The following is a 15158-nucleotide window of genomic DNA, read 5'->3' on the forward strand; positions in this document are numbered from 1 at the left end:
GCCACCCCTGTAGCCCCTCCCCTGCCACACAAACCCAACACACCACCTCAGAGAAGTCCTCCGACTTTCTGTGCTGGGCTTGAAAGAGAGCGTGTTGGCTGGTCTTGCCTGAGGAATGGCATTCTACCATTGAGCTTCGCCAGTAGATAATTTGAGAAAAAGTTTTCCAGATTTCCTTATCTTGCTGAAATGACGGAATGATCTTGGGACAGAAAAGTCCATGTAGGTGAGAAGCCCAGTTTGACTGAGTTTGAATTCTGTGAACAAAGTTGTAGATGCACGTGATTGCATCTATGTACAATTTAAGAGAAAGGGGAAAAAAAAAGTATTTTAACCATATGTTTAGCTTTAAAATGGGGTTTACATAGTACTTCAATGGTTAAGTACATAAATAATGCTTTTTTCCTGAAGATAACTTCGTACAGACACATCTGAACACCTGCACAAAATTTCATTAACTACAAGACTCCTTAACAATGAATGTGGGAGGGCTATATCTGCAAAAACACAGTTTGCATTGAAAGATATATTTCTTCCTCTACTATGAAGTTTCATTGAATTCATTATTTTTATAAAAACTTACTATCTTAACTGGAAAGCCTCAGGATCTTAGTATCTCTGAAAAAAAAAACCACAAAACAATAGAATCTCTTTTTATTGCAGAAAGCCCCAGACCCTTTTGAGAAGTGCTTAAGCACATGCCCTAGTCCCATTAAAATAAACAGGTGCACAAATGTTTCTTTGAACAGGAGACTGAACTCGATGTTCCCATAATAGTGGAATAAACTGCACATTCTCATTGCTGCCAAGTGCACCCAAGAAGGAGTCCTCATAGCTTTTATTTGAGTGACTCAGTTCCATAAACTTGGGATTTTTTCCCTCTGTAACTTTTCATTCTGAAATAAAAAGTTCCAGCAGGCCTCTTGATCTAGGCCTCATGGTACTAATTTTCACTAATTCTTTTCTAACAAACATGTCTTGCTCTGTTTTCTACCTTTTATGCTCATAGACTACTTTTCCTTCATTTTAATCCATGTCTTCCTTAAATCTCACTTTCCTCACTGTTTACACATTTTGTCACCGCCTGTTTCATTAGCCAGGGTGTTTCTCTTTGCCAGATGCCTTGCTACCCAACTTTGCAAGCCAAGATGAAATGTTTTTATGTCTCAGACTGTGATCCTCTTCCAGTTGTTTTTTGTTTGGTTTTTTTTTAATCCTGCTTTTCTAACTGTTGTAGAAAACTTCTGTTTTCCCTCTCATGGAGGCACTCTGGTAATTTGTAAGCAAGAGCTCTGCATGCAGTTCTTCCAAGGGCATGAGGTTTTTATTTAAGGCTTTTTTTTGCATCCTGTAGAAACTCTTAATGGTTTGTATACCTCACCAGATGTAGTTCTGATGTGAAAATATTCCAGTGGTTAATTACAGCAGTGATTAGCAATTGGAGAGATGTGCCTCTCAGAGGCAGTACAGGCTGCAGTACTCATGCTGCAGGAGAGGTGCAGAAGCCAAATAAATGCCTTTGGAAATTCTGGGTAACACGGAGCAGACGCCCACATGGTTCTGAGAAGGGTCAGCACAATCCACACAGGCTTAGTAGCTCCAACTCAGTAGATGCAGACGAGTACCCCAGAGGGTAAGGAGGGTGTTGGAGATAAAGAAGGTGAGGAAATATCAGCTGCAGTCAAAGGTGGAAGGAAGAGATGCTGCTAGTTCCAACGTGATGGGTCAAGCAGCAGGACTTGAATAAAAAATGCAATGGGGGTTGCAGCTCAGCTTGGTGAGGCAGAGATCATCATCATGTTCTCGTGTGAGGCTGGGCTGCAAAAGGGTTAGGAAACAACTTGTCTGTGTTGAATTGTGATGCAGGGTCCATATAAGTTATCTTTCCATTCATAGTCCAACTGTGTTGTCTTTGGCTTTGCATCGTAATAATGGAAAACTACTGGAGGAACATCAAGTTCTTTTGTCAGTTCCCATCTTTTCTGTATTCTGTAAATGCACCCAAACTGATTTGTAGGCGATGGTTCATCGTTCGGTTGCCATGTCAAACTTTGAATTGACTTTGAAAGTTTGAATACTTTCATTAAGTTGTCTGTCAGCTCCTGCTGACAGAAAGAGGTACGTAAGCTACAGTCAGCAGTCTGTTCCCCTTGATTCTCGTATTAAGTATCCAATAGCAAATCAAATGTGTATGTACTCAGCCTTCTGGAAAAGTATTTAGTGCTTACTAGAGCATAATAGAAGAAATGCAGGCCAATCACAACAAAGAACAAGTATTATGAAGAGCATAAAAAGAGTAACACAGATAGTTCCCAGGTAATAGTAATTTAAAAAAAAAAAAATCAAAACCCACAAAGACAAATACAGAAGCTGTGTTTAAAATACAAGCATAGTGAAAAATCTTCGTTAAAGTAAATTGACTCCCACAGAGTATGTGGCGAATGTACCCTCCTAGCCCTTTCCACACAATTGCTTAATTTCTTCTTAGTCCAAAGGGTCTACAATGTTTGTGTCTCAATCTGTTGGCCACCAAGGACCCCTGATATGTTTGTTCTAATGGTACTTAGTCTGTGCTTTTGAACATCTCTTACTCTTACAAGGCAATCATGTTTTTCTGAAATGACAAGCCATATTTCCGAGCCTCAGCCTAAAAGTGGACTTCAGGACATTGTTCACGGTGCCATCTGAAGGGGATAAAAAAAGTCAATGTGTCATCATCTTTATTAGTTTCCTATAATAGAAATGTAACATAAACCAGCCTATAATGTAAACCAGCTCATCTTTCAGCTTTGTAACCTACAGACCCTACAAGAGACCTCTGCAGGTCATTGTAGGGAAAAGGGAGCTTCCTTTTGTATATTGAAAGGGAAAATCCAATTGCTGAGGCCCCCATCCGCACTCACATGTAATGATATATATATATATATATATATATTTATTCAGGCATAATTTACTCTAGTGTGCAGTTCACAGAGGAATACTAGGAACCTCTACAGCATTTCCATGGGAAGCTGTCTTTCATCAATTCTTAGTCTTACAAAGGAATGATTTAAGCATACAGTAGGATGAAACTTTTACTCTGTCTAAACCTTTGTTCAGCATAACCCGATCTTTAAACTGTTTTGCTGTTCATCTACTTTTAAGTAATACATGTTCAAAGAAAGCTGGCAGCCATACTGAATATTGAGATCATGTTAGAAACTTAGGAATTTTATTTTAGTAATTTCAGCCACAAATCCTGATACACATTTAATACATTTAGTAAAAGGCAAATTTATATATGGAAATCCAGAAGTAAACTGGTATTGCATGGAATTTCTTCACTCTTTAGATGTGCCCGCACCTTAGAGCAGTCAAAGATAAGTTAAATCTCAGCTAACAGTGCTATTTTTTTATGACAGAGGGATTCAAAAAGTGTTCACCCATCAAAGTTCTCCTGTTTCTCTAGTCCTAGAGAATGCCAACTTATTTGGTTTGGTGAAACAGACTGTCCAGAGAATTTTGCGATCATTTTAGTTGTTACCAGGAAGTATTAGATGGCCGGCTGGAGTTCTTCCACTGTCAGTAGAAGCAAGCCTTAACTTGTAAAAAGCACGGATAATGAATACTCACGATAAAGGAAAATCTCTGACAAAAGGTTTTACAATACACAGCTCAGTGGTACTTCCCTGATAGGGAACAACTGTACAGGCAAATGTGAAGTAGTTTGTTGCATGAAAATCTTATTCAACATACCAGGAAATTCTCCACTGGAATGGACAATGATATATATCCTTCAGTCTGGCGAGAGAGATTAGAAGCTTGCTGGAATTAAAGGTAACACAAAGCACCATCTGGAGTAATTAATTTTAAATATCATATCTAATTATCTTTGAGAAAGAAGTTTGTGCAGTTTGTTCAGGAAGAGATCTGAGCATTCAGGGATGGATGACATGCATGTAATTAAGCACATTTTAACTCATCTAAAGTGATAAGCAAAGTCATTATTCAAATCTTTATGAAGTTAGCAAAGTGATTTTTTGTAACTGTGCACTGCTTGATTACAGTACGGTCTATGCAGTCAAATTTATAGTGTTCCATTCTTAGTGTAATGAAACCCCATAAAGCTTTTATATGAAATCAAAGGGAATAAGTGTCTTTTTTGACTAAGTATTTCTTATCTGTATCGTACTTCGTTGGAGAGGAGAAAAAGTGCAGCTGGCGCTCTCCTGTTCTTTTATGGAGGAACAATCTATAGGCCAAGATGTGAAAGCATTGAATCCCTAGTAGAAAAGAGCAGAGCTGACATTACAAAGAATATTAAAAAATCCCACTCTTTTCCTTTTAAAAAAATAATCTGAAAAACAGAAATATATGTACCTGAGAATCTCTCTTCGAGCTGAAAATAAGATACAAAATTTGAAAATGAGAAGTAGATTCAGCTAGCTAAAATAAGAGCTAAAAGAACTTTTTTCCACTTTCTTGTTTTTTCTTAAGATGTTGAAGAGACTCCTGCTGAAATGCTAAGCTCTATGAGGTTCTTTTTTTAGTTACAATCTCCCAGGGTTTTTGGCATCCATATAAAATACTTTATTTAAATATAGAGTAGCTCTACCAGTAGTCTCCGTTTCATGAACATCCCATATCTGAAAACACTCTGCATTGGATTAGATAATAATTCAGTAGTTTATCACCTAAAAAGATGATGCTCTTGTCCAGGGAAGAATTTGATAAACTTTACTGTGATTTAAAGGTATAATTTAAGGTCATATTAGGTAGCCCAGTAAAACAAAACATTTTCAAAACTCTAATCAAGGCAAAGCATTAATATGGTGGCTTTTTTTTTCTTTTTTTTTAAGTCTAAAAACGGTCAAATGAAACTTTTTAGTGTAGTTTCCAGCAGACCTTTAAAACCTGGTTTGGATAGAAAAGCAGGCAACGTGGTATTCTATATTCAGTCTGTTTGTAAGCTCTGTATATCTTCCGGACTGTCCAGATATTTCAGAAGTGGTCTTTTGCTTCAGTCTGTATAACTGATGTTTGTTTGGTTCAGCTGCTCAAAAGGAAAATATAAAAAGGTATAGTCCAGATCACAGTTACAAATTGATAGAAGTTCATTAAAACATAAATGAAATTCTTTTTCATAAATTGCCCAGTAGGAATCAGGGAAAATAAGAAATATTTATAGCAGTTTAAGGGTGTACAATTAGAATGCCAAAATTTTATGTGAACTTGGGTTGAATTTATCAAGTTGCTTTTTTGGGGGAGAAAAGTTTGACAAGAGATTCCTAAAATTGTAGACACACAGGTGAAGCAGTGTCCCAGTAAGGGCAAAGGATAAATCATTCCCCGCGGCTGTAGGAACTCTGAGTTAATTCTCTCCCTTGCCTCAGGAAATTTAAACCTACTTTTCCTACATGCTATTTAATTACTAGATTAGAGCATACTTTAGAGTGATAGATGTATATTATCTGTGGTTGATACTATTTTGTTTTAAGTAAACAAACTTTTGCTAGTATTAATCTGAATTATAGCTTTCTTACCTCTTGAGTGAATGCCACAACCCCTACAAATAGTGTCAGTTTCTCACTGTCTTTTGCTTGCTTTCAGTGAAAATGGAAAGGAAAATAAGGAAAAAATCACAGGAAATACAATCATATGATTTTTTAAATGTTTTTACTTAAAGATAGGTAAATAGATTCATTTTAGCATAACAATTTTTTGGCAAAAATCATGTATTTAATAGGCAGTATTTGCTTATGAAATTTTGAATTTGGATCTTGGATAAGAACAGAAATAAATAGTAAGTTGTCAGGAATCCTATTCCCAAACCACCTTATTTTGGTAGCTGTGATAATATTTCCTTTCCTTGAGGTCTGTTTTGTACAGCACACTATCCAACTAGAATTTCTTAAGCTTTTGGTGAAAACCACTCATCATTAAGGTATTTTCCACTGGACTTCAAAATTTAAATATGTGTTTTACCAAACCTAAGTAAACACCACTAAATTAAACAAATTCTCTGTGCCAGCTGGAAATGCGATGCAAAGCTTTCATCATTTTTTTTCCCTTTAAACAGTTTTAACTATCCCTGCACCCTAAATTGCATTAACAGAGTAGGTATTTGATCAAACTGCATTATGGACAGAGTTCTATTGTTCTTTGCTTTTTTCCTGTTTGTAACCAGCAAATCCCACTATTCAAACTGTTGTGCTAAGTTGTTTATGTCTCATGTTGGCATAACGACAATTAAACACATCACAGGCATGTACAAGCCAGAGCTTTGGAGTCTTGAAACAATAGTGGTCTTCTGACTGCCAAAGTCGTCTTGCTCCCTAGAAACCTCACTTGCTAAGCCGTGATTTGAAGAGTGGTTTAGTTTTTGAACTGTTACAACCGAAGAGTTGATCTGTTCACTGAAGAGAAAGAACAGCCCCGAAATACATTTCTATTTAATAAAGAATTCTTTGTCTTTTTGTGTTTAAATGTTGTTTTGCTTTCTGTGTTAAGTTACTACAGTCTAGCGTATAGGTAGACTGGATATGTTGGAGAAAGGGCCCAGAAGGAAAACGTTAATAGAAATGGCAATAACATGTAGCTGTTTAAATTATCAACATCTCTGTTGATTGGCCATTCTTCCACTGCCTCCATGTGGCTATGGTATATGGCTAGAGCCTAGGAAATTAAAATTCTCTTGTTTGTTCTTCACCTGACTTGTTACATATGACATAGTTATTGCTTTTCTCTGTTTTCCAGTTTTGCAAAATTACCTTTCAATGTCAATGAGGTGCCAGAGGCTAAATTAATGTGAAATATGTCTGATCTTTAGATTAAAGGCGGTAGAAAGTGCAAAATTATAATGATTTTATTATCACAAAATCAGCTTAAAATATATAGACTGAGGTATCTGAAAAACAGTATTCCAGTGTATTTCATTTTCTGTACATGTGAAGGCTTAACTCTAAGAGGTATTGTTCTTTGTTGCTCTGTATATGAAGTCATAGCTTGGATGGATTAAAAAGGTGTGCATGTGAGAGGAGAAGAGAGAAAGCGTATAATGTGTATGTGTATTTGCTGAGTTTATGAAACACAGAAGACAAGAAGCAAAATGACAGTATGAGATCATTTTGGTAGAATGTGGTTTCTCTCCTAAGCTTTTTCTTTTGTTTTGCTTTATTTTACAGTTTGCCCAGCTGGTGTCTGTCTACAAAACTTTGGGTCCAGAGAAGTTCCCGTTAATTGAGCAAACATTCTATCCAAATCACAAGGAAATGGTACGTGCAAATACCAATACTAAATTTGCTTACCGTCTCTGTAAAACAGGAACTGTAAACGCACAATTCATTTCCTCCATTTACTGTCTATTTTAAAAGCCATTTTGGAAGCTTTCAGAGGGATGAGACTGGGTGACCACTTGAAAGCATTGCGATGGTTAACTGGAAGATTTTCAGATGTGAAGGTAGTCATTTTTCAGCTAACCAACTTCAGATCTTAAAGAGACTAAATGCTTATAAAGACACAGAACAACTATTAAAGTGCAAGAGTTACTTTTATGGTTTGTCTTTAACCTAGTCCTTTATGATAGGTTCAAAGTGTTTATTATCTTTGTAGATGATGCACAAGGCTATGTGTCTGGCAGTGTAGAACTTTGAACTCATCTAAAATCAGGGTGGTTATGACTTGTGATCTTCATGTACCTGAGCTGACACTGATTCCTAGTCCTTTACAGACATAAACGCATTCATAAAAATAACACTTACGACCTTTATTCATGACCTGTCTTATGCTGCAGACATTTTTTTCTTACTTTTCTTATGGTTTCTAAACAGAAATTCTTTCCTGAGTATATTTTTCTAGAGGAAATACTTTCAGCACTGAGAGAAACTGGAGGGAGGCTGTTTGCTGATTGAATAGACTAGCAGGGAAGCGTCAATTATTTTTAGAATATAATCCTTTCAGCATATGTCACACAGCTGTGATTCAAATACCATTGCAAGGTCATGATAAATATGTTAGCTGTTTATGTAAGGTCCCCAAGCTGTAATTGCTGTGTGTCTGTCTTGAGACTCTGGCTAGCACTTCGTTAGCATAGGTGGCATCTAAGATAAGCCTCAGTGTCAGCAGTTGACTAAGATTTCTTCTGAAGTCTTCTTTCTCCCACGTCTGTCTCATCTTTTGGTAATAAACACAGTATGGTGCAGTTCTGTGTTTTTTGATGTATTGGCAAGAGCGGCAGGATGGCTCTTCATACTGCTTTCCCAGTTCTCTCTGGTTTCTTTGGACTACTAACTCACAGATGTTTCCAATTCTCTTGTCACATATGACACTTCTGAAAAGAGCTTTCACCACAGTTATGTATTTAGTAAATTTGGTACACAGAAGTTTTGTAGAGCCAAAGGAGAAATGGTACTGATCTGGAGCAGCAGACCTAAATATTGTCCCAGACAGTCAAAGCTTTTCAGAATGGAAGGGGGTTTTGTTGATGGATTTGTCAGGAAAATACACAACTTTGTAAAATTTGTATTTTTTTTTATGCAAAAGAAGTGTTTTACGCCTTAGGGATTCATTCATAACAGGTGGAGAAGCAGAACGACATCTCATATTTTGCAAGATGCTTTTTTAAATGGTAATAAGTTTTATATCTATTTTCCTGAGAATGTCCAAGATTAAAGCTGGTTTATAATTTCCTGCGCACAACTTATTGTTCTTCATTATTTTATCAGCTATTATTCAGGCTCCCCAGGGAAGTGGTCACGGCACCAAGCCTGTCCAGAGTTCAAGGAGCATCTGGACAATGCTCTTAGTCATATGGTTTAGTTTTAGGTAGTCCTGCGAGGAGCAGGGAGTTGGACTCGATGATCCTTATGGGTCCCTTCCAACTCGAGATAGTCTATGATTCTATGATTTTATTGAAAAAGCAGGCCTTTTAACACATTGCTAAATCGCAGTACATAGAAACAAAGAAAATATCCTATAATTCTGGGACAAGAATTAATGTGTTAGCTTTTGATTTTTATGTAGTATGACCCTGTAGAAGGTCTACCAGTTCAATTGCAAACTGCTGTCTTGAACAACTGATTGAATTCAAGTTCAGTAATAGAACACAAACAAGAAAATGTGTGTATGTGCTTATAAGGCATATTTTGCTTAAGAGTATAACAAACACTTGAGTGGTTTTTTTCCCCGCTTTGTTGCTCTACATTGCTCATTAATGTCTGAACTGATAAGTTATTTGTCTTTTGTTTGAACTTTTGAACGTTAATGTTCTCCACAGCTGAGTAATTTTTTTACGTCTTTCTACGTAAGGAAGGTTAATCTAGAGAAAATTAATGCATTTCAGTATTGCATTGCCATACATGGTTTAAAGGTGCTGTAATAACTGATTGTGATGAAGCTCAGTTGTTTGTTTTTTCCTTCTGAAGAAATTATTTGGAATTTTGTGGCTTGAAAAATAATCAGGCAACATGGTACAAGATAATGTTTTATTCAAATTTCTAGAATGGATTGTAAGATGATCTGGATATCAGAGTCTTTTAGTTGATGAATTGAAATCATATCATGCTATTTAAATTTTGTTGTTTTTTAAACACTATTTATTAATAGCTGGCCTCATTTGCATTTACTTTTACAGAATTTGGTATTTACAGTTTAAAATAATTTTTTGTAGTTCCTCCTGTGTTCACTCCTTCACTTCTTATTCTCCAAATCATAACCTAGAGCCCTGTCCCTCCCCTCCAGTGCAAACCAGTGGGGGTGGGTGGGGGAGCCGGGGAAAACTCCAAATCTCTGTGAATTGAGTTTTCAGCTGAGCGTGCCAGAGGTACGGTTGTGCTTCTGTTTCTTTTGCTTCTTTCATACTGTGGTGATCATTTGTACTGAGTCTTTAGACAGCAATAAAAGGTAAATAAACAAAGATGCCATTCTTTTGTGTAAAAATGGAGCTGCTTTAATGAAACACTTTTTGAAACAGAAACATTCATCTCAGACTGATTAAAACTATACAAAACACTGTAAGGCTTTTTGAACTCATTGCTAGTTGAGTCATATCTACAGCCTTTCCCTCAGTAATTAGTTTCCTTTATTTCACTACATTCCCACCTCTTATGTTCTCTGTCATGAAAAAAAACCCTGGCTTTTTCAACATAATTGTTGGACAATTTAATTAAAACTTAACTGGAGCATTGAGAAAAAGCCAGCAATATTCAAGGTGGTGTTTTTTCCACCGTTCACCTGTATAGTCTCCCTTCTCTGTTCTTTTCCCTACTCTTATCATAAGTCATGTGAGTAATTTTCAAATTAAAATCAAATGTTGTACCAGGCTATATTTCTGCTCTAACATTTCATATAACGCACAGTTTCAAGAAGTAAAAATAAAATGTTGTAAAAATAATCTGCTGTTGATAATATATCAATGCCACTACAGTAAACATCTTGATAGGAAAATAACATATTCAGAATGCCGCATTGTAATTAATCCTTTTCATAGTCTTTATCAGTGCTGAATCTCAGGGAAAATAAAAACTCATTCTGAGAGGGTTTTTTGTAAAGCTTTTCTTGCCATATTTATTGATACGAGAGAAAAGAAAAAATCTTTGTACCATCCATTGTGGGAAGTTTGGCCAGATTTATGCTCAGACAGAAATCAAAGTGGACGGCCATTAATTTTGAAACACCTCATATAGGATATTTTATGGCAGGTCAAATACAAAATGTTTTTAAAACTAATTATGGCATACAATTCATATCACAGTTTGTTCATAAATATTGAAGAAAACATTTATTTTTACAAGGTACGTAAAGAAGGCAATCTGAGTGGGGTTAGTTGAGTTTAAGGTCTAGTTACTATAAAACTGAAATAGAAACAGAACTATGTTGAGTTAAAAAGCAGACAATATCTGTTTGCTGCAGAGTGCTATTCAAAAGACACCATTACATCAAAATGGATTTGGAAACAAATGCTACACCGTACGTGTAGTGAATATTAACGAGCCATGTGCTTGATTCAGGCTTTGTATGGTTATTAAGCTCTTGCAGGCTTGTCTAGGAATTGTTTTGGTTTGACATGTGGAAATAAGGCCTGTTTTTTAAGTCTTTCTGTAAATTAGTAATATAAATGCACAGCACTGACAGTAAATAGCACTGTCAATATTGTCTCTGTAATATCAATTCCTTTTTGGAAGAAATGTAGCCTTTTTATTTCATTTATGTAAGTAGCCATAAGAAGTCTACGGTCCAAATTAGTGTTAGGTAATTTTTTGTTTGTCTTTAGCAAAGCAGAAAACTAGCTAGGCGTTACATTTGGCAGCACAAATATATGGTGTTTTAATTTAGGATTGTAAATTAAAACACCAAAACTGATTTACAGTAAATAAAAAATGAAACATTGACTATTAAGGGACCTATATTCTTCAAAGGAATAATGGCGTGCCTTCCTGTTGGCCTTGCATCATTTGCACTTCATTGGAATTGTGTAAGTTTAGCCACAAAAAAAGTAAATAATATTTATGCTCACAAAAGTGTTTTCAAACCTATCCTTTAAATATGGATTCATGCAATTGTCAAAATAAACATTAGAAACATGAACAGAATGTGTCACAAAAATCATTTATACAGGGTTTTTTTGCAAGTATATGCTATATATCCAATACAACATATCTTAGGGTGTGACAAGATACATGGGACATGCTGAATGTTATGTGCAAACTACTATGTCATCAAATTGAATGGAATTAGAGATGCCTATACACTTAAAGATGTGCATATCGTCTTTGCAAGTTTACATCCCAAAGATTTTATAAGGACTTTATAGCAAATAGACTAAAGGAACTATTTGGAAAACTGGACCCTTGAACAATAAGAGCTCTGATTCTTAATGAGCCCATAGGCTGGAAATGTCACACTATGGTTAGCAGGAATGAGTAAAGTGTTTGTGTTAAACCTTTAAAGAGACCTGGTCTAACCAAACGAGAACAGAACTGTCTAAATCTCTGCCCGTTGTTCTAAATTCTCATATGAGGAATACATGAGAGTAATTCTAGCCAAAATTGGAATGAAGTGAAAGAAACCCAATGGAGAAAATTGGAGAGAGTAAAATACATCGGAAATGGCAGCTATTACAGAGTCATATCCTGCGTGACGGTTCTTATCCAGTTTCTAGAACACAAGCAGTTGGACAACTGTCTAAACTTTGGCATTTACTGAAAGAATTTCTTAAGTTTTACCACTGTGAATTGAATTACTTTTGTAAACTTAAATATGTGTGCGATTAGTTACTAACTACAGTAATCAATTCGTAAAAGTTAAGACACTAAAGAACTAAAAGGCAAAATACGTTGTAACACTTCTCTAGTATAAGTTCATGAGTTACCAAATTCATTATGACAGAGTACGATGGGTTTCCATGAATGAAAAATCATTAATGTAAATTTAAACTATTAAATATGGTCAAATATTTGAGAGCTTTTTAGAAATCACTTGCAGTGTAAGTTATTCAGTATCTATTGCATATATTTTTACATGAGTATCTAAAGCCAAGGCTTTTAACAGTGCTGAGATACAATGACCTAGTCACGTATTTAGAGAGGCATTATCAAGTACTACAGCTGCCATGATGATGGACATGGTTTCTGTAAATATAAGCAGTTTTAGCCTGTCATTATTTGGATCCATAAAATGCTGAAGCATTAGAACATCTGGCTTTTCTTTCAACAAGGTATAGCTAGTCCATAGGAATATTGAATTGGGTAAGAGGATTTTGATTATCATGGCTGTTTAACTTAGTTATCAATGAAAGTTACTCTGTAGATAAAGAAAGCTATGATATAAGTAACATACAAGATATGGAGCACAGATTGTTTTAATCACAGAAGTGTTCAACTTGTTTCAACAGATAAGGAAATATAGGGATTTTTGAATCTTTTTTTAATAGCACATTGTTATAATACTTTACATATACACTGTACAATAATTCTTTTGTATCAGAAGACTTTCATACAGAAAAAAATAGTTCTATAAAACATTCCGTGGTTCATCAGAAAGATTTGGAGTAAAACATGGGGCTCTCTTAACCTGTAGATTAACAGAAATAGGGGACAAAATTCTGGCAATTCTTTTGTTCTTGTACATTCATATTGGTAAAAAGGAAACTTGTTATGCCTTAGAGGACACAGAGGAGCATTCTCGGCTTGAGCCTCTCTGTGCAAAGCATAACTTTACAGAGTAGCTACTTCCAGGCGATTTGTTCCTCATCTCGCGTGAGTGCCAATTCCACAGACTCGTACTTTAGCTGTACAGGACAATTTGTTTTTGTTTCTAAGCAACAGATACATTAGACGATGGCAGTTCAAAGCTGTGAGCGTGCAATGTTTGATGGAATTCGACTCCAAGGCTTTTTAGGAAGTGATCGTTTTAAGGTTCGCTGATATCAATAAACTCTTTCTCTGGGGGAGGACCACCTCGGTACCAGCTGCAAGTGCCATCACTTCTCTTGATACAGGCATAGTGCTTGGCTTGGTGCCCATATAGCTTTCTTTCTATCAGCCAGTCTGTCCAGAGGCACTCATTTGGTGTAGTGATTGAACAGGGCACCATGTAGCAGGTAGTAATCTAAATGTGAAATAGTACATCAATTCAGTATATTGCAGGTTTCTTTAAAATGGTATTTATTCTCGAGTAATATAAAATATATGGTGTATAAGAGAACAGTTTCCACCAGTGCAAACTGCCAGTGCCTGTGAGGTGGGCTCCACCATTAGACAGTGTTTCGTTCTATACTTACTTTGCAGCCACAGCCCATTTGATATCTCTGATTGAGACTCTTCTTTTGAGACAAGGATAAATCATCCCATGGTTCAATGTAGTTGCATAAATGGATGAGGACTTTACCATCACTTAAAATTTGGCCTACAGCATGGAAAATAGGAAAAATAAGGCAGGTGAATAAAGCTGTTTTCTAAATACTGAAATCGGTTGCAAGAATACCCGAAGTTTTTAACTAATTGCATCAAACTAGTCATATTTCACACTTTTTTTCAATGAATGTAATTATAACTGAGAACTATTCTGCTGATTGCATGCTGAATAAATGTAAAAGATTTAAGAAGGATATTTTTCAACAGATGCTGGTAATCTGCCACCAAGGGATGGATGCAAATGCAGTAGTATGTTAAACTAAATTTCAGGACTCTATAGAAAAATCTGTAATTACTTAGAACCCCAAATCTGCATGCACGTAGGCATGTGTTGTCTCACTAAGCATGTTTGCATTCCTGGGAAAATCAGTACGTTGGTTTTAAACAGATAATAATGGCATACGTCCTGTTTACTAATTACATAGTTACTGACCTGGACTTCCTTTGAAACTGCTTTAAGATTGTTGGATGAAGGATGGAAAACATGTAAGATCATAGTATAATTACAGCTTTACACAATTTGTACATTTCATTGTGTTTGTATTATTTAGTACATAAATATATTATTTTTTAACAGGACTGGCATATTTTTGCAAAGTCAATCTAAGCAGTTACTTCTGGTTTTATAGGTACCGTAGTTCTGTTACATTTTACCTGTCAAAAGATACTGTTTTTTGTTGTTAGCTTCAAGTTTCACCCCACAGAGTGAGGAATCAAAAGGGGTATAGACATACTGGACATCCTTGAGCTTTTCAAACCCTTTAAACATCTGAAAATTATCAGAAACAGAAAGTCAGTAGTGGAAAACAAACATGAAAAAACAGTTGCAAACAACAGCTGAAAGAAGTATATGGTGCATCTCTTTAAAAAAGGCTCTAAAGTCTGAACTTATATGAGAAAATACCAACAATTAGACCTCTTCTCTACACTAAATGAAATGTGTCCATTATTTTTAGAAGGAAACTAGGTCTTAATTTTTTTAAATTATAGGTTTTTAAATGTGCTTTTTCAGTGTTTTTAATGGATCTTTAAAGATTTCTCTTCACTTTATATTCTACTGGCATCTTCCGTTTAAAGAGTAATACAGAGACAGCATTCATCTCAAACAAGGTGCTGCAGCGTTGTAAGATGCAAAAATTTCTCAATATATTAATATGAGAAATTTTATCTTGATCAGTGTAATGGTGTGTATCTTCAAGGACATGAAACATGCTAAGAAATTGAGCGTTGTTCTTATATTCGGTCGTTAAAGCAAGCTGGTTTTCCACA

General features: G+C 35.7%; 2 protein-coding genes across 3 annotated transcripts in view; one reads left to right on the plus strand and one right to left on the minus strand.

Moving 5' to 3' along the window:
- Positions 1 to 15158, plus strand: part of SYN2 (synapsin II) — a 197058-nt gene that overhangs the window by 91379 nt on the left and 90521 nt on the right. For both annotated transcript variants that reach the window (XM_050904476.1, XM_050904475.1), the window contains one exon: positions 7164 to 7253. In XM_050904476.1, coding sequence (XP_050760433.1) covers positions 7164 to 7253 — 90 coding nt within the window. The remainder of the gene's footprint in view (positions 1 to 7163; positions 7254 to 15158) is intronic.
- The window catches only part of TIMP4 (TIMP metallopeptidase inhibitor 4), a 30402-nt gene continuing 25152 nt past the window's right edge, over positions 9909 to 15158 (minus strand). The window contains exons 3-5 of the mRNA XM_050904477.1: positions 14544 to 14658; positions 13757 to 13881; positions 9909 to 13584 (exon numbers count right to left, since the gene is read on the minus strand). Of these exons, the coding sequence (XP_050760434.1) occupies positions 13387 to 13584; positions 13757 to 13881; positions 14544 to 14658 (438 nt within the window). The 3' untranslated portion in view covers positions 9909 to 13386. The remainder of the gene's footprint in view (positions 13585 to 13756; positions 13882 to 14543; positions 14659 to 15158) is intronic.

The sequence above is a fragment of the Gymnogyps californianus genome, chromosome 13, assembly GCF_018139145.2.
Source record: "Gymnogyps californianus isolate 813 chromosome 13, ASM1813914v2, whole genome shotgun sequence".
In the NCBI taxonomy this organism is placed as follows: Eukaryota; Metazoa; Chordata; class Aves; order Accipitriformes; family Cathartidae; genus Gymnogyps; species Gymnogyps californianus.